The sequence below is a fragment of the Drosophila elegans genome, unplaced genomic scaffold (assembly GCF_018152505.1).
Source record: "Drosophila elegans isolate 14027-0461.03 unplaced genomic scaffold, ASM1815250v1 contig_208, whole genome shotgun sequence".
NCBI classification, from domain to species: Eukaryota; Metazoa; Arthropoda; class Insecta; order Diptera; family Drosophilidae; genus Drosophila; species Drosophila elegans.
The window spans coordinates 12,481,646-12,500,183 of NW_024545578.1; the positions used below are offsets into that span (position 1 = coordinate 12,481,646).

The 18,538-nt window shown below is 36.5% G+C and overlaps 8 protein-coding genes across 8 annotated transcripts; 5 read left to right on the forward strand and 3 right to left on the reverse strand.

The window, feature by feature from the left end:
- Positions 1 to 64: 64 nt before the first annotated feature.
- LOC108135544 (prolyl 4-hydroxylase subunit alpha-2) lies at positions 65 to 15,612 on the reverse strand. The gene is made up of 8 exons (XM_017256291.2): positions 15,421 to 15,612; positions 15,171 to 15,356; positions 14,815 to 15,100; positions 1,811 to 2,031; positions 1,472 to 1,756; positions 560 to 1,385; positions 343 to 508; positions 65 to 291 (listed from the first exon to the last, which is right to left on the reverse strand). Exons 4-8 carry the CDS (start codon positions 2,011 to 2,013, stop codon positions 152 to 154), a joined length of 1,620 nt encoding a protein of 539 aa, XP_017111780.2. The 5' UTR covers positions 2,014 to 2,031; positions 14,815 to 15,100; positions 15,171 to 15,356; positions 15,421 to 15,612; the 3' UTR covers positions 65 to 151.
- LOC108135511 (prolyl 4-hydroxylase subunit alpha-1) lies at positions 2,418 to 4,537 on the forward strand. Its single transcript, XM_017256255.2, has 8 exons — positions 2,418 to 2,607; positions 2,661 to 2,966; positions 3,072 to 3,271; positions 3,330 to 3,445; positions 3,498 to 3,923; positions 3,983 to 4,021; positions 4,155 to 4,320; positions 4,384 to 4,537. The coding sequence occupies exons 1-8, from the start codon at positions 2,423 to 2,425 to the stop codon at positions 4,461 to 4,463; spliced, it is 1,518 nt and encodes a 505-aa protein (XP_017111744.1). The 5' UTR covers positions 2,418 to 2,422; the 3' UTR covers positions 4,464 to 4,537.
- Positions 4,560 to 6,581, forward strand: LOC108135510 (prolyl 4-hydroxylase subunit alpha-1). Its single transcript, XM_017256254.1, has 6 exons — positions 4,560 to 4,812; positions 4,866 to 5,168; positions 5,275 to 5,459; positions 5,540 to 6,171; positions 6,227 to 6,392; positions 6,447 to 6,581. Exons 1-6 carry the CDS (start codon positions 4,592 to 4,594, stop codon positions 6,524 to 6,526), a joined length of 1,587 nt encoding a protein of 528 aa, XP_017111743.1. The 5' UTR covers positions 4,560 to 4,591; the 3' UTR covers positions 6,527 to 6,581.
- On the forward strand, positions 6,654 to 8,557 carry LOC108135483 (prolyl 4-hydroxylase subunit alpha-2). The gene is made up of 7 exons (XM_017256226.1): positions 6,654 to 6,856; positions 6,914 to 7,065; positions 7,146 to 7,296; positions 7,355 to 7,551; positions 7,606 to 8,129; positions 8,227 to 8,362; positions 8,428 to 8,557. The coding sequence occupies exons 1-7, from the start codon at positions 6,654 to 6,656 to the stop codon at positions 8,457 to 8,459; spliced, it is 1,395 nt and encodes a 464-aa protein (XP_017111715.1). The 3' UTR covers positions 8,460 to 8,557.
- On the forward strand, positions 8,697 to 10,666 carry LOC108135484 (prolyl 4-hydroxylase subunit alpha-1). Its single transcript, XM_017256227.1, has 7 exons — positions 8,697 to 8,908; positions 8,967 to 9,118; positions 9,190 to 9,343; positions 9,407 to 9,603; positions 9,682 to 10,283; positions 10,364 to 10,529; positions 10,586 to 10,666. Exons 1-7 carry the CDS (start codon positions 8,697 to 8,699, stop codon positions 10,642 to 10,644), a joined length of 1,542 nt encoding a protein of 513 aa, XP_017111716.1. The 3' UTR covers positions 10,645 to 10,666.
- Positions 10,999 to 13,351, forward strand: LOC108135540 (prolyl 4-hydroxylase subunit alpha-1). Its single transcript, XM_017256288.1, has 7 exons — positions 10,999 to 11,190; positions 11,248 to 11,550; positions 11,605 to 11,801; positions 12,091 to 12,722; positions 12,783 to 12,836; positions 13,003 to 13,168; positions 13,236 to 13,351. Exons 1-7 carry the CDS (start codon positions 11,072 to 11,074, stop codon positions 13,292 to 13,294), a joined length of 1,530 nt encoding a protein of 509 aa, XP_017111777.1. The 5' UTR covers positions 10,999 to 11,071; the 3' UTR covers positions 13,295 to 13,351.
- A 417-nt stretch (positions 15,613 to 16,029) lies between the features above and the next one.
- LOC108135534 (uncharacterized protein CG13380) lies at positions 16,030 to 17,544 on the reverse strand. The gene is made up of 3 exons (XM_017256280.2): positions 17,334 to 17,544; positions 16,899 to 17,272; positions 16,030 to 16,221 (listed from the first exon to the last, which is right to left on the reverse strand). Exons 1-3 carry the CDS (start codon positions 17,353 to 17,355, stop codon positions 16,087 to 16,089), a joined length of 531 nt encoding a protein of 176 aa, XP_017111769.1. The 5' UTR covers positions 17,356 to 17,544; the 3' UTR covers positions 16,030 to 16,086.
- A 279-nt stretch (positions 17,545 to 17,823) lies between these two features.
- On the reverse strand, positions 17,824 to 18,303 carry LOC108135552 (uncharacterized protein CG13380-like). Its single transcript, XM_017256299.1, has 2 exons — positions 18,078 to 18,303; positions 17,824 to 18,017 (listed from the first exon to the last, which is right to left on the reverse strand). The coding sequence occupies exons 1-2, from the start codon at positions 18,240 to 18,242 to the stop codon at positions 17,934 to 17,936; spliced, it is 249 nt and encodes an 82-aa protein (XP_017111788.1). The 5' UTR covers positions 18,243 to 18,303; the 3' UTR covers positions 17,824 to 17,933.
- Positions 18,304 to 18,538: the final 235 nt, after the last annotated feature.

Sequence of the window (18,538 nt, forward strand, 5' to 3'; positions counted from 1 at the left end):
AATATCCACTCACAAAAAAAGTAGGTTAGAATAAAAACCAAATAAAAAAACAAGATAATTTAAATATTGTTTAACGAAATTGAATAATTGTTTAAAGGTCTTTCAAAATGACATAAATTGTGTTTTTCTGTAAATTTTTATAAACTTTATATTATACAAAATGTTGTTTACTATTTTCCTTGAAAAACTTGTCCTCGACCATTTTAGAACTATATTCAGGCGGTGGCTTCATCTTTAATGGACAAGGACGAATAAACATTTGTGGTTTTTCTCGTAACCACTTGGTGGCAACTGAAAAAAGGCGCAATGAAATATTAAATTGTTAAATGCCCAAAAACTTACTCCACTTGTCACCCATTATAATGGGGCAAGATACATGTGCGACTCTCCAATCGATGGTTCCATTCAATAACAGATTGTACCATACCAACAAGGATCCTTTTTGAGTACGAACTCTTAGATCAAGATAAGGAAAAACTGTTTCACCACCTTGCTCCACATCGCTCATCTGAAAAAAACTTGTTAAAACTTACACAAAAATTTGTTCATTATATCTTACATAATACAAGGCCGTTATAACACGATTGCCGGATGTCCAAAATGTACTATCAGTTGATATGGAAGCGTCCTCGTGCTCAAATAGATGTCCAGCGATACCGTAGTTAGTAATCTGCAACTCCTCAGACTCTTTTACACTCAAGCCCGTGGCATCCGTAATACGTTGATTTAAATTATTCATTAACGTATGATCAACATTATCCTTTAGCCGCATTGTTTTGCATGTACGCAGATTGGAGAAGTCTTCAATTATCTCATCAGCAGAGGTGTAAAACATGCTGCGCTTTAAGTGTGGATTTGATAGAGTCTTGAGCAAAAGGATTTCCTCATTATTGATGAGATTGTGGTACATATTTATAGGTGGATCGTGGTTCAACTCCTCCACTTTTATCGGAGCCAACAGAAGAAAGGGTGAGGAGTGTATGAGATGACAACGCAAATGTTTCTTAGCTGGGTATTCCATGAGACAAGCTGGCTTAAATAAATATCTATTTGGATGCTCCGGTTTAAGTACCTCGGGTAATGAACTCAAATTTTTCAGTCTGGGTATCTGCTGATGCCAAAAAGAGTGACTTTGGTCCAAGATCAATGCTTTCTCGGCATATCCCAAAGCGGCTTTATATCGCCCTGAACTCTGGGCCGCCTTCATGAGCAGTTTCAAAATAAAATCATTGGAGCATCCAAATATATCAAACTTCTTTGAATTTTGGTCTTTATAGTAGTTTTCCAGGGCTAATTGAAACCATTGTTCTGCCCTCTGGAATTTCTCGTCCAAATAATAAACAGAGCCTATCGTTAAGTACTCCAAAGCACTAAATTTCTTAAATCTTTGAAAATAATAATAAATAATAATAATAAAAAATATAAAATTAATTTAAATATTCGTCTTTATATAACAGAATTTACTGCATACCTGTATTGCTTTCCTCTCAGCAAACCAATAGACATTTCAGCGGGATCGAGTCTGTATGTTGACTGCAGGCGATGTATGGCGTAAAGAGCTTCTTTATAGTCTATTCTTGTAGGCATTTTATGTCGCAAGTCTTGTAAAATAGCAATTTCCTGAATGCCGTGTTTCCCCTTTAGATAATGTAACCAATTTGGCCAGTCAAAATGCAAAAGACGTGCTAACTTAAAAGTGTCGTAGGGATTTGACGAGTGTTGGCGGTTAAGAAGGTTCTCCAACTTGTTTATGGCCCTAAAGGAGTGTTTTATTTAAATAAATAATAATCTGAAAATGTTTTATTCTTACAGTTTAATATTTGATAGTTGTTTTGTTAAAGCCATTGCAAAGTTCTGCATATTTTTAGTAGCCTTTTCCCTCAGTGGCAGCAATGGCAACATGTGAGAATGCGATAATGCATAACCATGCGATAAATTCGATGGTTCTATTGGTTCTTCAAAGCTCAAACCAATTCCATTTACCAAAAATATGAAAACACAAATCCGAAGCATGACAGTAGCTTGCTTATACTAAATGTTAGATAAAAAAAATGTTGATATAAAAACATTTTTAACAACCTTGTCAAAAGTCGTTAGTTAGGCTTAAACGGATTATAAAAATACAAACTCAAATATACTTATGCATTAAAAAAGGTAAACATAAACATATTTTAATGTATTTATCAATATTACTAATAGAGACTAAGTACTTCTATAAAAATGTTTGAAAATTTTATTTTTTTAAAGATTAACTTTTTTATATTTAGATTATTAAATTGAAAAATGTATAACACCATATAACACCAGACATTTAAAATAGCAATTCATTTGCATTTGATATGCCTTGATACACAATTTTATGGCTTGTTTGGTAGAAAAACATTTAGTCAGTTAATTTTTTACTACCAATAGAAAACAAACCATGTGCTTAATTTTAAAAATTTGCCTAGTTTCACTGATACTTCCAGGGGCTCTTTTTGAAATTTTGACTGATCAAGCCATGTCTATAGCTGGAATGAAAAGTCTAGTAGATATGGAGGGTTTATTCATAAGCGAGTTAACAAACTATGCAAACGCCCTTAAGGACAAAATCGATACTATAGAAAGGTGATTAAGTGTTATTTATAGGTACATTGTATTTTACGTATCTATCTGTTTAGTTTTCTACAAAATGTACAATCCAAACGAGAAATTTCTCGGAAAAACCCACAGAAGTTCGTTGCTCATCCACTCAACGGATTTTCCCTGATTCGACGATTGCATGAAGATTGGACTAACACAGAGTTATTAATGTCCAAACAAGTGGGTTTGAGCAACCTAGAAGCCATTAAAAAAGGTTTGGACGAAGCACAACCCACCGAGCAAGATCTGGATGATGCCATCAGGGGAGTCTTCTCACTGCACCGATTTTATAATCTACAACCAGTTGACATAGCCAATGGAGTTCTGGGAGGACAAAAGTATAAGTGAGTAACTTATTAAGGTTTTTAAGGTTTTTAATATCACCAGTACTTATCAAAACTATGGCCCTTTTGTTTGGCCCCAATCTTCCTTTATATTTTTATTTATAGTGCCAAAATGAGTACCCTTGATTGCCAGGTTTTGGCTAACTCCTTAGTTAACTCTAATAGGGAAAGGATTGCTTTAGATTGGTATAAAACTGCAGTAGATCACTACGATGAAGAGCGAGATGGACAAGTCTACAGGGAGGTATTCAACTTTACGCTGGCTGATTTATACACAAATTACACAGAAACTTTGGTAGCGAAGGGTAAGTTAGTTTAAGTGGCTTCAATATTTTGACATTTTTTAAATTGATCACTGTGAAGGTTTCATTTCTGCCGCCTTGAATATTCTTCGAAACGTATCTGATTTGGATGCTGATCTCTGGTCACTTCACAGAAAAATCTATGAATATGCTAAAGCTGATATTCCGGATACTTTTGTACGTATTAGCATTTAAGTTAAATTTAAACTACATATATTCTCTATGAAAGTTTGTCACTGAACCATGGGTCGGCCACATTGGTTGTCAAGGATTATGGGAGCGCAGAAAATATTTTAGTTGTTTCTATGAAAGCGGAAGGACAGCGTTTTTAAGGATTGCCCCACTTAAGGTCGAAATTCTCAGCTTAGATCCCTACATTGCAATCTATCATGATGTAATCTACGACAGTGAGATCTCAAGGATGAAAAATATTTCACTCCCTCTACTAAATGGTCCTTTGCGATTCATATATAGTGATGATTATAACCTAAAGTTTGCTAAGCTCAATGAGGAGCACCAAAGTGCGCTAAATCAGCGCGTAACGGACATCACTGGAGAGAACGAAAAAGGGAATAGCGACTTTATGATATACAACTATGGTATTTGTGGGTTTAGAGACTCCCATGTTGACAACTTAGAACTAGAGGATCAAACGGTAAGCTTGAAATATGAACAGAAGTATTGCAATTTAAGTATTGGTATTGATCTTTTTAGGCAGAATTAGGCGACCGCCTTACAAGTATAATGTTTTTTGTAAGTATAAAAAACTTTCTATGATGCAAATTCATGTTTATTATGTCTTTTTTCTATTGATTACTTTCGATCTTTTAAATTATTACTATTTCCTTTATCTATATTTAAATTATTATTTCCCTGAAAATTTTAGTTGAGCGACGTGGCCCAAGGTGGTGCCACTGTTTTTCCTTATGCAAATATCACAATCTGGCCCCAAAAAGGCAGTGCTGTGGTGTGGCGAAATCTGAATCATGCCATGCAGCCTAACGAAGATACTTTCCACATGTCATGCCCGGTTATTGTGGGCTCTAAATGGAGTAAGTTATATGTAAATTCCACTTAGAAAATAATATTTATAATTTATATATTTATAATTTTAGCCCTCGTCAAATGGTTACACCAAAATCCTCAAATGTTTTCCAGACCTTGCGAAAAAGAGTATACAAAATTCAACTTATGAATTTCACTTGAACGAGACACTTGAATTAAGCGTGAAATTAAAAGCGTTAAATAAATAATTTCATGAAAATTTAAGCTTTACTCAAATAAGTGTTGTTTTTACTACACTCTCTTGAAAACTACCAAACAATGCAGATTATTTTGGTATTCATTTTACAGCTTATCCTAGTCCAGCAGAATTTGTCTACAAGCTCGGAAGAAGATGAGAAATTAATTTCATATCATAATAAGGATTATTATAGTTCCTCAGTTCTGGGACTGGTAAACCTCTTAAAGCTGGAGCAAGAGTTTATGGAGAATTTTACGATCTATGCCAATGTCTTGCAGGATAAAGTTGACAATCTAAATATGTGAGTTATAAATTCATTTATTTTGTATATTTTACAATCGGAATATGATTTAGTTACCTAGACCACTTGAAGCGGCCTAATCATACGACCCATAAAGAAAGGGAAAAGTTTGTTTCCAATCCTCTAAATGCTTTTGGATTGATCAGAAGACTAAATCAGGATTGGCCCAAATTGCAAAATTACACCCGTGAACCTTTGGGCCTTATACAACTAAACGCGATGGAGAAAATCCTAAATAATGCGCCTGATTCTTTCGACATGAACGAAACACTAAAAGCAATGCATCGTATTGAGACAACATATGATCTTCAAGCGAAAGATATAGCAAAGGGACTGCTGCAAAGCAAACAATTCAAGTGAGTGTTATGCACTCACTTATTTTTTTATAACATATAAAATAAAAAATTAATTTTGCAAATCTTTGAGTTCATAGATATTTTTCCTATTATGTTTTTTTACCAGCTATAAACTTAACGCACGGGACTGTTTAGCATTAGCTCACCATAATTTTGAAGTTGGAGATTTTAACCGATCACTCTTATGGTTTGAAGAAGCTTTAGATATAAATACAGAGCCGAGTCAGGACATTTTTAGCAAATTACTGAGCCTTGAACTTAAAGCCTTTGCCACATCCATAACCAAGCGTGGTAAGTAAATGTATTTATTACAAAAACCCTTTACAAGGGTTTTATAGTTACAATATTTATGATATATTCTTCCTATGCAGGTATTTTTACATCGAATCAAACCACTATTCACAAATCAATAAACAACCAATTGCAAGACGCTAAAACAAAAAACTTGGAGTATTTTGTTAAGTCAAAACTAAGCCAATGGACTACGGAAAGTATAAATGCAACGGATAATTCCAGAACAGCTCCAAATGCCCAGAATATTGGATGTCAAGGACTCTTCCCCAAGAGAACCAATCTCGTCTGCCGTTACAATTTTACTACAAACTCCTTTTTAAAATTGGCACCTCTAAAAATGGAAGAAATAAGCCGAGACCCTTACATTATAATGATCCACGGAGCTATATCGGTTAACGAAATCGAGAAAATGACAGGGAATTTAGAATATATACGGCAAATGGGCAATGGATGGACTGAAACAGACGATTCCAAGGAGATTGTGGCGCGCATCCATTGGATAAGGGAACAATCCGCGTTCATTGATAGAATCAATCAACGCATTGGTGACATAACAGGCTTTAAATTGGAGGAGTTTCCTGCTTTACAGCTGGCTAATTTTGGTGTGGGTGGATACTTCAGGGCACACCACGATTATTACACAGAACGTCTAAAAGAAGTGGATGCCAACAATACCTTGGGAGATAGAATCGCAAGCTTAATCTTTTATGTACGTATACCGAATACATCGAATATATATTAAATAGATTTTATGACCTTGACAGGCTGGAGATGTTTCGCAAGGAGGTCAAACCGTTTTCCCAGATATAAAAGTGGCGGTAGAGCCCCAGAAAGGCAACGCTCTATTTTGGTTCAATGATTTCGATGATTCATCGCCAGATCCCCGATCCTTGCATTCGGTGTGTCCTGTGATAGTCGGTTCCAGATGGAGTAAGTACTAAAGATGGATCTTATGAACTTTTAACCTTATTACCTCCTCCTCAGCAATTACGAAATGGATACACTACGACCCACAAGTATTTGTAAAGCCCTGCAGCCCAAGGTTTCAAAAAAATAGGTCTTAAAAAGTGACGTGTGTTTTGGCTTAAAATAAAGTTTGGTTTTCACAAGTAAAACTAATTTATTAGTGACGCTTTTACCATATCGAATTTAGTTGTTTATTGCATATCTTTGTTATCCAAGTCAGTCAAAATGAAAAGCTGTCACAGTTTGCTACTACTAATACTCTTCTGGAGGCAAACTATTGCCCATGATACAACAAATTCTATAAACAAAGAATTATTTGGTACTTCCATCACGGGACGTTTAAAGCTATTGGAAATGGAGCAACAATTTATAGAGAATATAAAGGCTTACACCAATAAAATGGCCGAGAAGGTTAAGAATCTGCAAGCGTAAGAAAGATTTGGTAAAGTAAATACAATCTTTAAAGCTAGATCGGTTTCTCGCAGATATATTGACTCAATTGATTTTGTGGTCAGGCAAAGCTTAGAAGATCGAGAGAAATATGTTAGTAATCCATTGAATGCGTTTAGTTTAGTGAGACGAACACATCAAGATCTACCAAAATGGCACAATTACTCACAGCAAAGTGTGGGATTGGGTAAGAATATACCCAATATAAGTAGACTTCCTTAAAGGAACCATTTAAATTTCGAATAAATACTTTATAATTTTATTCAGAGGAACTGTATGCGTTAGAAGAAATAATGGCCAAGGCCCCTGATGAAAATTACATGGAATACTCTTTACGAGAAATGCAGCAGCTTGAAAAGACATACGATCTTGAGGCCACAGATTTAGCAAGAGGTCGTCTGCAGGATAAACAATACGAGTAAATACAACACTTACTGTTCAAAAATTGTTACCTCAAAAATGACAATGCCTTGCAGCATTAAACTTTCCTTACGAGATTGCCATGTTTTAGGTGAGCACAAATTAGAAAAGGAAGACTATCATAGAGCTTCCATGTGGTTTCGCATGGCCATCAAACATGAACCCGAAGAAAACGCCGAGATAATCAATAATATTCTTGGAGATCCCAGGGATAAATTGTATATGCAATATGCCAAATCAATGCTTATGTTTGGTAAGTCGTTAGTACCATATCCACCCTATTTAGCTTTTATATTTCAACATTCAGGCATAACTAGGTCAAATCCCTTACTGACTGTTCAAGAAGTTCGAGCAATAAACTACATAGCACTTCAAAAAGCCAGCCTAGCAGACGTAAAATCACTGGTATCCCAATTGCTAAGCCAAAGCGATGAGAAAATAGTTTGGGAAATGAATTTAAACAAGACAGCCCCAACCGACTACGAATTGGGATGCCGTGGGCTGTTTCCCAGGCGGAAGAAACTAGTTTGCAGCTACAACTTCACCACAACTCAATTTTTGAGACTAGCACCTCTGAAACAGGAATTGTTGAGCATGGATCCTTATGTTGTAATTTACCACAACGTTCTTTATGACGACGAGATCGCAAAACTCAATCAGCTTTCGAAGAACAACACTGCCCTTAATATCAATTTCATCAAGAATCGCATCTTTCGACGCATCACCGACATGACAGGGTTTAGTTTTCCTCTCACAGATGAGCTTAAATTATCAGACTATAGACCATCTGCGCATTTGGAGACTCACTCAACAGGAAGATTACTGTGTTATGTGAGTATAATCTCCAAAAATAATAACTTTAGGGTAAAAAAGAGGCAGGTTTAATATAATTAAAAACTTAAATGTTGTTACTAAATCCCATCAACAGGCTAACGATGTGGAGCAGGGTGGTGCGACGGTTTTTCCAAAATTAAAAATATCTGTCTTGCCCCAAAAAGGAAGCTGTTTGTTTTCGCATAACAGTGAACAGCGCGATTGTCCAGTTCTTCAAGGAAATAAATGGGGTAACTGGAAACAATTATTTGAGTATCCAACATTAATTAAATATATGTTTTCTTTATGTGCTTAGTTCTTACCAAAGATGTGGATGTTGTACACTGATTTTCCGACCAAAATGCAACATAAAATAAATTTACGCTTATTTTAGATGTAATAACATAAATTAAAAATATGTTTTTATAACTAATTTAATAAAATCATTTTAGTTATTTGTTTATTATTTTGTTTAGATTTATCTGAAAGAAAATTATACAACGCATCGAATCAATTAGGTCAACTGCGACCTTAGAAAATGCATTATGATCAGTCAAAAATTTCTCTTGTTTCTCCTTAGTCAAAATGACAAAGTGCCTAAGTTTACTCATAGTTCTCCTCTTCTCAGTACAAATTTTTGTTAAGGGTGCCAAAAATCAACTCAACGATGAAAGAAAAGAACGATACAGCTCATCAACTGTGGGTCTTTTGAAGCTGCTGAGTGTGGAACAAGATTTTGCTGAAAACCTCTTAAATTTCGCAGGAAAACAACAACAAAAAATCCCTAAACTTCAAGAGTAATTACATAAATTTAAATTGATTTCGATTGTTAGTCAAACAAAAATCCGATCTTAGTTACTTATCTGCAGTGGATTATATATTAAATCGCAGCTTCAATGAAAGATTCGAATATGTTTCTAATCCGTTGAACGCATTTTCACTTTTAAGACGCACCCATGAGGATTTGCCAAAGTGGCTCACCTTTTTTAAGAAGGAAATGGGAAGGGGTGCGTATTAAGTTTAAAGGTTTATACTAATAAACTTAAACTTCTAGCCATTCTAATCCCGAATTAAAAAGCCGCAGACCTCACTGTACTGGACAACCTTGTAGAAAAGGTCCCAAACAATATGGATTTGATGTCGGCAATGCATGGAATTCAAGGATTAGAAAGATTTTATGACCTAAGGATCGATGATATGGCACACGGTCTCATTGACGACAAGCAATACGAGTATACTTAAATCCCAATAAAACTAATGTTATTAAAATTGTGAATAAAATTCTTCTCCTGCAGCATTCGACTCACCTATCGCGACCTTATAGCTATGGGAAATCTGATGTTCCAACAACACGACTACCAAGCAGCTGCAAAATGGTATCGTATGGCTTGCAAAAGCGAGCTGGAAGAAAGTGATGCGTTGTTTTATACAATTCTGGGCAATCCATCTGAATACCTCCATCGCCAATACATCAAATCGTTGTTCATATATGGTAAATCATATATTTATAACTAATTCCTTTTGTTCTAATTCCTTTTGTTCTAATGGTTCAGTTCATATAAAATTTAAGAAAGTTGTAAATCAGACCCTTCGCACACAGCTGAAGAAGCTTTCATAGCAGTGGAGAATTCTATGGCAGACATAAAGCAAGAGGATTTGAATAGAATAATGGCAAGGCTGAACAGCCCCGAAAACGATGTGCAAATAGAACGAGAGCTCTATCACACAAAAAGAGAACCATCGAAATTTGAAATCGGCTGTCGAGGACTGTACCGCCGGAAACCAAAACTCGTGTGTCGCTACAAGTTTACCACGACTCCTTTCCTGCGATTGGCACCTCTGAAATTTGAGGAAATCAACTTAAATCCATATATTGGAATGTATCACAACGTGCTTTACGATTCGGAGATTAAGGGTCTCAAAATGCAGTCGGCGAATATGGCCAATGGCTATGCGGACACAAGAAATGGCTCAGAAATCAGAGCCCGGGAGCGTATCAATCGGCGCATTATTGACATGACAGGATTCGATATTTCGAAATCCGAGAGATTGCAGGTCGCAAATTATGGGGTGGGGACATTTTTCAAACCTCACTTTGACTTCACCTCCGACGGATTTGAGACTCCGGATGCTTCGGCATTGGGAGGTCGTTTGGCCAGCATTATTTTTTATGTGAGTTCAAGCGATGTATTAGTTAGTTGTTACAAAGTTGTAATTTTTAATCACATTCATTTGAATACCTAATTTTGCAGGCTAGCGATGTTCCGCAGGGTGGAGCCACAGTTTTTCCACAGATAAAAGTCTCTGTCTTCCCACGAAAAGGGAGCAGTTTGTTTTGGTTCAATTTGTTTGATGACGGAACTCCTGATATAAGAAGCCAGCACTCAGTATGTCCTGTCATTAATGGAGATAGATGGAGTAGGTTGCACACGTTTGGCAGATTTTTACTACATCTAAGAAATACTATATTTCAGCTCTAACGAAATGGGTCCCCTTGTTTCCTCAAATGTTTATCTTGCCATGCAAATCATAAAAGGCAACTAATATTTGCAGTTCACAAACTTAAGCCTTAAGGTATAAATTCTATTCCCCAACCATTTTAAAAGGGACCCGAATTTAGCTTACAAAACATGTATTAAAAAATAATTTTAACGCAGTTAAATATAAAAATTTTGCTATCTTTGTTATATCCATACCAATTTTTTTGCTTCAGCTATAAATGTATTGTATTCAGACAAGTTTACAGTTTATTTTTCTTAAACATGTTTTTCCGAAACTACAAAATTTAACAACCATAACCAATAGACCATGAAATCGTTGCTTTACCTGCTCATTTAAATAGAAAACGAAAGCAGTAGAAGACCTAAGCTAAGATGAAGACGTTTGTGTTTCAGCTCAGTCTTTTATTAATTTCTGTTCCGAAAAACTTTGGCAATGATGAAAACAGCTCAGAGGAAAAAATGATATACAGCACTTCTGTGATGAGCATGGTAAAACTTTTAGAAATGGAAGAGTCTTTAAAAGCTAACCTTGAGGCATACTTACAAGCTATGCAGTCTAAGGTGGATAAGATTAAATTGTAAGTCTTAAAATAGTGAATAAAGTTATTTGCATTTGGAATACGAGATATTCGTAGATATCAGGAGTCGTTAAAGAGGGAAAGCTTCAACACGCTGGCCGAGAAGGAAGAGTATATGGCCAATCCTTTAAATGCCTTTCCTTTGGTGAGACGCCTCAATCAAGATTGGCCCAAGTGGCTAAGATATCTGAAACTGGCGATAGCAACCAAGAACACCAAAGAAATGGAATTGCAATTGAAGTCTGCTCCAATTGATGATGACCTTAATGTTGCCCTTAAAGGAATGACGCGGATCGAAAAATTTTATAATCAACATGCAGACGATTTGTCAAAGGGTTTCCTACTTGGAAGGAAATTTAAGTAAGTCAATATTTCGTTTTTTATTAAATAACATATCTAGACAATTTATTTAAGCTCCCATTTGACTGCCCCTGATTGTAACGCCTTGGCTAATTTTCACTACAATCAATCACGATTCTCCGAATCCACTCACTGGTATCGCATGGCTTTAAGACTTCATGAGTTTCCCCAAGGCGAACTCTATGAAAAAGTTTTGGGTTTGAAGAGGAAAAAAATCTACAAAAAATATGCCAAGGCATTGCTCAAAGAATGTAAGTTTATTTCCGGGCTGCAATCATTCAAAATTTTAATAATTAAATTCTTAAATTCCTTTTTTAATACTTTTTTGTTGTTTTAGCTTACTAACCGAAATATCTCCTATGAACTTATACAAAATCACAAATCTATTCGTCATTATTGTTATACCAGTTACTACCATTTATTTAACGAAAAATTCCAATGTTTTTCTTCATTTCACTCAATTTCACTAAAGAGTTTTGGATGAAGAGAACGATGATCTAATTTATTTAAAAACTAAAATATATTAAATCTCTTTTGTAGCTCTAACCTTGGATAAAGTTAAGATCACTTCGACAGAGAAATCTGAATGGGATAGCATGGCCAAAGAGGTCACTCGGGAAGACAATTATGACAACGTTAAAAACTTAATTGATGAATACCTAACAGGAGACGAGAAGATATTTCAAGACGAAGCCGCCAAACGAAAGCGTAAGCCAACTAAACTAGAGCGCGGCTGTCGTGGAGAATGGCCGAAGAATACATCGTCCCAACTAACGTGTCGCTATAACAAGGAGACATCTCCATTTCTTAAGATAGCGCCACTCAAATTGGAGTTTCTAAGCCTGCAACCTTTGGTACTTCTTTACCACGACGTGCTCTACGAGCAGGAATTCAAGCAAATGAGGGACATTGCCATATTTAATGCCACCATGGAAGATGGCTGGACATATGTTAACTTTGACAAAAACGGAAAGCCAAAACCGCAAGATTCTGTGGTTAAAATGGTTACCTTTCAGGGCACCATTGCTCCTTTTACCCTGAGTATCAATCGACGAATTGCAGATATGAGTGGCCTGGAAATGCTCGAGAACATGGCTCTCTATCTGACCAATTACGGTCTGGGCGGTCATTTTGGTAAGCATGTGGACTACGTGGAGTTGGCCGACCGCCCGGTAAGTGCTTTAATTAACTTATTAAAATAATTGTATATATTTATATTAACATTTTTGCAGCCAGGCTTTTTTTCTGAGTATGGAGGAGATCGAATAGCTACAGCTTTACTCTACGTAAGTGCGTTACTTGCATATCTTATATACCTTAAATAATACTTAAGGTAATATCTTCATGAGCACGTGTAGAAAAAACACAGTTTAGTCTTTTGCTTACCGAGTTAGATAATTTAAATTAGCCCAGATTTGTTCTATAAAAATAATGTTCTTTTCTTGTATCTAGGCAACCGATGTTCCCTTGGGTGGAACTACTGTATTTACAAAACTAAAGTTATCCATAGAACCCAAAAAGGGTAATGCCTTGATTTGGTTTAACTTGAATCATGCTGGGGATCCTGATCCCCTAACTGAGCACTCAGTTTGTCCTGTCGTAATGGGTTCCAGATGGAGTAAGTTTCGAATAATACTCTGTACGTAAAACTATTAGATAATTATTATATTTCTTTCCCTTTACAGCGATATCCAAATGGATACATGAACGCCAGCAAATATTTAAGAAACCTTGTCTAGCCTAATATGCCAATATAAAACTGTATTATTGCCGCCATTAGTAAGGCATATAAATAAATAGCAATCGCCCGAGGGACGAATACAGCTCCTTCACCACGGTGTTCCTTTCATTGTTTGCCGTAAAAATTGCAAGTGCCACTAAATTCAGTTCTACCATTGGCAGGGGAGCCTCCAAGGGGGGGTTAAGCTTATGTGCTTGCTCCAAATACCATTTTGCGGAAGTGCACACTTCAATAATGGAAAGAGGACAACTGCAGCAGTCAAGCAGGGCACGAAGGACAATAGCCAGGCCGACGTACTAGCGCCAACTTTGTCTATCTTGCATCCAGCAGTCAGATAAAGGGTGCAGCCATGTGATTTAAAGAGGCAACGGACAGACTTTTATGAATATTTTAAAACAGGGATGCAAAGGACCGGTGACCCAGATCGTTTTAAAAGTTAAACTTTGAAAAATTGTTGGAAAACATATCATTTAAAAGTTCCGAAGTGTTTACTTTTAAAGACTTGCTGGCCTATTTTATAAACTAAAGAGCATTTAAATTCAAGCTGAATGAAATAAAGACCTTACTTTTAATCCAGAGATAATAAAAATACACCATATGTGCAATATCAGGGTAGATTAAAGTAATCCAAAAAATTGAAATTGCATCCCTTGTTCAAACAGTTGCAAAACTCACTAATAAGAGAGATATGCAAACGCTTAAGGCCTGTTACACTAATTGGAATATTTTTGGAGAGGTATCCCTAAACTGAGCTACTAATGCACAGCAAAGTTGATCTGGAACTTTAAATGAGTTTAAAGGTTTAAACTAGGTTTAGTGAGGGGCCAAAGCGAAACGAAATCAGCATGAAAGCAATTGTCCAAGTTATTCCAAAGTGCCAGCAGGCAAAAGACACTCGCATTTCAGGCAGGAAAACTGGCAGGACAACTGGCTGAAATGGAAGCTGAGACCGGCCTGGACCGAATCCTTTTGCTGCTGCCGTCAACGAAGTCGGAGCTGTTTTTGAAAAGGGTTAAGGGGGAAGGGGCATTGCCGGATGAAGGCCTCACAGACACAGAAGGGAAGTGCCGGTGATGTTGTTTATGTAGCCATTGAAAAGGCGATTCGTAGTTAAGCATTAACAAGTTAACTAAGAGCTGCAGCTGTTGACCAAAGCAGTGCAAAAGCCGCTAAAAAGAACGAGGCCAGACCTCTAGCAAAGTTTGTTGTGATAATAGTTAGTTTTCTTTAAGGCGACAATGACAATGTTGGCAATTGAATATGGTGACAAGTTTTCTGCTAGTTTGAAAGAATAAATGTAAAATTGAGGAAAACTGTTAATTAATTACTGCAATTAAATGAAACTGAATAGTTAATAGTTAAATGTTACAAATCAACAATGGCTTTCAAAGAATTTAATAATCATAAAATTTTAAGTCTGATTAATCCCTAACACTGTCTGCAGATGGGTACATCATATTACCACCATCAGTTTACATAAGTTTACAAAAACTACCAGAAATACTTATAACTTTATAACTTACCGCTCCAGATCATTACAACTTATCATAAGTGCATGGAAAATAAGGTCCCAAACTGACAGCAAACCAAACTGCGGGCATTGTCCCATTCAAATCGACGGAGAAGCGAAGTCGAAAGAAGCAATGACTAAGCCAGAAGTTCGGACAATCCACTGCCGCAATGATTTACCATGTCCGCCTGTTGAAGCACCAGAATGCGGATGCACAAAAACTGCAAGTGGAAGTCCAAGAACAAGTGAATCCATTGAATGGCTTGCCAAGTTGTTGAGAAAACTGCAGCGCAGGGAGTCTGAAAAGTGAGAAGTGAGAAAAATAGAAAATAAGTAGAGGCAAACGCTATCTAAAGCTTCTCCACTTACCAGCAGGAGTTATCCAGAGAATCGCAGGACGAAGAACTTAGGATGACACCACAATGTGTCCAGGGGGACTTGGCTTGGGGCATTGTAAAGCGATTTCAAAATGTGCTGAACTCTTAAGTGATTGAATTGTTATCGGTGACATGAATTTGTTCGCTGATTTGAATGGGGCGTCCCTGGGAATCAGCACTGCAATGGATAGATGGCTGATAAGTTAACGCAAGACTACAAAATAGAAATATTATATACTAACCTGATATCGGGGGAGCGCAGTTTTGCAGTTAACACCGATAAAAAGGTGACGCAAGCACAAGAAATTTTTTGCTGCTAACAAAACAGGACTGTGTGTGTGGAAAAAAAAATAATACCTCACAAAAAGTGTGACAATGCTGTATAAAATGGAACCTAATAAAATAAGTGATTTTCATCATTTGGACTCTACAAATGTACCTTTTATACAACCAAATTTACATAAAATCGTTAAATGCAAGAGTAAAAATTCTATTGATTTTATACAACTTACCAAAGCCACTATAATTTTGAAACCAGCTGTAAGGACAGGCACTTCGTTTCTATGCACTTTGCGTCGAGTGACTGCCGCAGTGTCAATCTGCAGAGACCAGGAGATAAGGGTTTATGGCACTCATGTCCGTGCCGCAGCTCCTTTATGACAGCTTATGTGTGCACTCCATAAATGTCGCGCTGAAAAAGAGAGTCGTGGCATGTGGGCCACGGGCTAAACCTAAAAATGCACTTGAGCATTAAGACAACTCCCAAGACAATGCCCTCTTATCAGTTGAAAAACTCTATTGTTTTTCCGAATATAGATATATATGTATATATATAAATATATATTTTATTGTTAGTTATACATGAAATAATATAACATGTAACATGCACTTGAGTCTCAAACTCTTACTTATAGGTCCTCATCAGCGGGAAGTTCAGCCTCCTCAATTTTACGTATATCCTCCCAGCTGATAGGCGCCTTTTTTAACATATCGATCGGGGCAATACAATATGGACAGGATCGGAGATCCATAAGGAAAAATTCCTATTAAGTTTGTGCGAAAAAAATAATATTTAGCTAAATAGCAAAGGTACAGAAAATAACGCATTATAGTACATTTTCTAATAAATTCCTAACAATAATATATGTACAACAAATAAAATATTTATTCAAGCGTTTGACTTGGCAAAGTGAAGGAAAGAAAATTATGCATCACCATACCGAGTTTACAGAGATTGAAGTTTTGATTTATATATGCCCTCGACCACGTTTTTATGTTGGATTTAAAAAAAAAAACTTTAAGTAGGTTTTTCCACACATGTCATTTATGCAGTCGACGAACGTCCTAGCGCAAAAACTTCCGAATTCAAACGCAATATGATCTATATTTTTGAGATGATCCTGTGATGCCCTAAGATGTTCACCGCAACATGTATAAAAAATAAGTTGCACAACATTGTTCGAATTTAAAAAAAACAATATCAGAAATGTATCCCTTGTTTGACCTTTAAAACCCTTTTCCTGTGAAGACGATAAAAAATACTAAGGAATCCGATTGCCATATATATACTATTATCTATTGCATAACTTGATCTACTTATTTAAAAAATAAAGCATTTGGAAAAGATACACTTTTAATAGCTTTTAAACTGAATCTGGGCACCCATATAGTCAAAAATTCTATATTATTATTTATATTATCTAATCGGAGGCACACTTACATGGGGATGCTTCTCACAAACCTCCGCTATGCGCCCGTAGATGTACTGATGGCAACGATCGCATTCGTAAGCGGTGTGCGGACGCATGCAGGTGCAGAGCTTGGTGCTCTTGTACTCCTCGGGCAGATCGTACTTGAGCTTCGGCTGCTCCTCCGACTGGATCTGAGGATTGCGGTTCCGGATGTTGCTCAGATCCCTCTCGAACTCGAGGTACTCCAGTTGCTCGGCCTCCTGTTCCGTGAGCGGCATGTTGCTGATTGAAATTGCCATCGGCTTCTTGATTATGGTGACTTGCTTTACCGATGGGGCCGTGAGATTCCCGTAGCGCTGCCGAAGTCGAGCGGCTATGGAATCCGGATCGGTGCCATTGTTGGCTGCAATACATATACATATACATCTTAGGTGAATTCCACTACAAAACAAAGCTAAAATTACCGAATTTTCTGGAAGATGGCATCGTTTTTTTTACGACTTATCGTTATCGCTTCGATGTAAACACAAAAGTCAAAGTCTTGAACACCGGGGCAAATATTTAAAAGCCAGCTTTTCCAGAATATGAGTGCTTATATTAGTAATTCGAGCATTTTTAATTTAATTGGATGTCAAAAATTGTTTGGTGAAGCCAACTTTGAGTAACGGCGCTTGGCAGTGTTGTGAAACGCAAGAGGTGACAGAGAAAGGTTTGCATTACAGTGACCCCTGGAAACAGTGCACATATTAACCGAGGTCAATGAAATACATACATTTTCAAACTATTACAATCAGTATGCTAAAAAATAAATAAATTAAATTAAATCATTTTGCTTTGCTTACACTACAGTATTCGCTAGAAATCATAAACTTAAATAAACTAAATTTTTAACAACCTTTTTAATTTTAAATACTGTTTTAAATCTTACATTAGAATATCCATATAAAAACTCAGTTTAATAACAATTTTCTGTTTATTTACTTATTGGCACTTTTGTATACATAATAATGTTTATGTAATAGCAGATTCGTCAACGAAGTCAGTGTTTTTGAGAATATCCCATTTCAGCGCTTGGTCTCGGATACTTGCAAGAAATTAGCATGGGCACCGCAGAAAGCGCATTGACGGGCGTCCATAAGAAAAGTCACCTACATAGCAGTTTTATAAATGATAGATTATTTACCGTTTTTTACTAGTTCATTACTTACTTCGGGGTGTTTTGGACAGCGTTGCGAAATGCGGCCCACAAATGACTGTTTGCAGCGGCTGCAGACAATCACATTTTTACGACTACGCTCGCATATGCAAAATTTTACACGGTCAGGTCCAGTTCCTAAATTATAATTGGATTTGAAGTGTTTCTGGAATTCCATTTTCAACCTGTACGATCTGATTGAACAAAAACTTTTTCCTTTCTGTAGCAGTGCTGTAAAGTTTCCGATTTACTGACTAATTGAAATCGGCTTTTTAGGTCAGGGATGGAGCATTTTACTGGTTCTTTATCAATCTTCTTTGATCCGCCGCTCAAGTAGGATAAATAAATAATTTTCTTTTAGGAAAGATTTTACTGAACACTTATAAATAAGGCGTACTTGCCATGGCGCATATATATCCCTAAAAAATTATTTGCACTGCCGATATCGATCAAAACTACTGTTTAAAGCCTTGG

What these genes read in the sequence shown, in the direction of transcription:
- LOC108135544 (XM_017256291.2), bottom strand. Translation starts at nt 2,013, where the DNA reads ATGCTTCGGATTTGTGTTTTCATATTTTTGGTAAATGGAATTGGTTTG. An exon ending in CAACTATCAAATATTAAACT is followed by an intron (nt 1,757 to 1,810) that starts GTAAGAATAAAA and finishes ACACTCCTTTAG; the next exon opens with GGCCATAAACAAGTTGGAGA. An exon ending in CTGAGAGGAAAGCAATACAG is followed by an intron (nt 1,386 to 1,471) that starts GTATGCAGTAAA and finishes TTATTTTCAAAG; the next exon opens with ATTTAAGAAATTTAGTGCTT.
- LOC108135511 (XM_017256255.2), top strand. Translation starts at nt 2,423, where the DNA reads ATGTGCTTAATTTTAAAAATTTGCCTAGTTTCACTGATACTTCCAGGG. An exon ending in AAAATCGATACTATAGAAAG is followed by an intron (nt 2,608 to 2,660) that starts GTGATTAAGTGT and finishes CTATCTGTTTAG; the next exon opens with TTTTCTACAAAATGTACAAT. An exon ending in AGAAACTTTGGTAGCGAAGG is followed by an intron (nt 3,272 to 3,329) that starts GTAAGTTAGTTT and finishes ATCACTGTGAAG; the next exon opens with GTTTCATTTCTGCCGCCTTG.
- LOC108135510 (XM_017256254.1), top strand. Translation starts at nt 4,592, where the DNA reads ATGCAGATTATTTTGGTATTCATTTTACAGCTTATCCTAGTCCAGCAG. An exon ending in AAAGTTGACAATCTAAATAT is followed by an intron (nt 4,813 to 4,865) that starts GTGAGTTATAAA and finishes AATATGATTTAG; the next exon opens with TTACCTAGACCACTTGAAGC. An exon ending in CTGCAAAGCAAACAATTCAA is followed by an intron (nt 5,169 to 5,274) that starts GTGAGTGTTATG and finishes TTTTTTTACCAG; the next exon opens with CTATAAACTTAACGCACGGG.
- LOC108135483 (XM_017256226.1), top strand. Translation starts at nt 6,654, where the DNA reads ATGAAAAGCTGTCACAGTTTGCTACTACTAATACTCTTCTGGAGGCAA. An exon ending in ACAGCAAAGTGTGGGATTGG is followed by an intron (nt 7,066 to 7,145) that starts GTAAGAATATAC and finishes AATTTTATTCAG; the next exon opens with AGGAACTGTATGCGTTAGAA. An exon ending in CAGGAAGATTACTGTGTTAT is followed by an intron (nt 8,130 to 8,226) that starts GTGAGTATAATC and finishes TCCCATCAACAG; the next exon opens with GCTAACGATGTGGAGCAGGG.
- LOC108135484 (XM_017256227.1), top strand. Translation starts at nt 8,697, where the DNA reads ATGACAAAGTGCCTAAGTTTACTCATAGTTCTCCTCTTCTCAGTACAA. An exon ending in CAAATCGTTGTTCATATATG is followed by an intron (nt 9,604 to 9,681) that starts GTAAATCATATA and finishes ATAAAATTTAAG; the next exon opens with AAAGTTGTAAATCAGACCCT. An exon ending in TGGCCAGCATTATTTTTTAT is followed by an intron (nt 10,284 to 10,363) that starts GTGAGTTCAAGC and finishes CTAATTTTGCAG; the next exon opens with GCTAGCGATGTTCCGCAGGG.
- LOC108135540 (XM_017256288.1), top strand. Translation starts at nt 11,072, where the DNA reads ATGATATACAGCACTTCTGTGATGAGCATGGTAAAACTTTTAGAAATG. An exon ending in TGGAGTTGGCCGACCGCCCG is followed by an intron (nt 12,723 to 12,782) that starts GTAAGTGCTTTA and finishes ACATTTTTGCAG; the next exon opens with CCAGGCTTTTTTTCTGAGTA. An exon ending in CGTAATGGGTTCCAGATGGA is followed by an intron (nt 13,169 to 13,235) that starts GTAAGTTTCGAA and finishes TTCCCTTTACAG; the next exon opens with CGATATCCAAATGGATACAT.
- LOC108135534 (XM_017256280.2), bottom strand. Translation starts at nt 17,355, where the DNA reads ATGCCATCTTCCAGAAAATTCG. An exon ending in GCCATCTTCCAGAAAATTCG is followed by an intron (nt 17,273 to 17,333) that starts GTAATTTTAGCT and finishes TATGTATTGCAG; the next exon opens with CCAACAATGGCACCGATCCG. An exon ending in TTTGTGAGAAGCATCCCCAT is followed by an intron (nt 16,222 to 16,898) that starts GTAAGTGTGCCT and finishes CAAACTTAATAG; the next exon opens with GAATTTTTCCTTATGGATCT.
- LOC108135552 (XM_017256299.1), bottom strand. Translation starts at nt 18,242, where the DNA reads ATGGAATTCCAGAAACACTTCAAATCCAATTATAATTTAGGAACTGGA. An exon ending in GCTGTCCAAAACACCCCGAA is followed by an intron (nt 18,018 to 18,077) that starts GTAAGTAATGAA and finishes ACTGCTATGTAG; the next exon opens with GTGACTTTTCTTATGGACGC.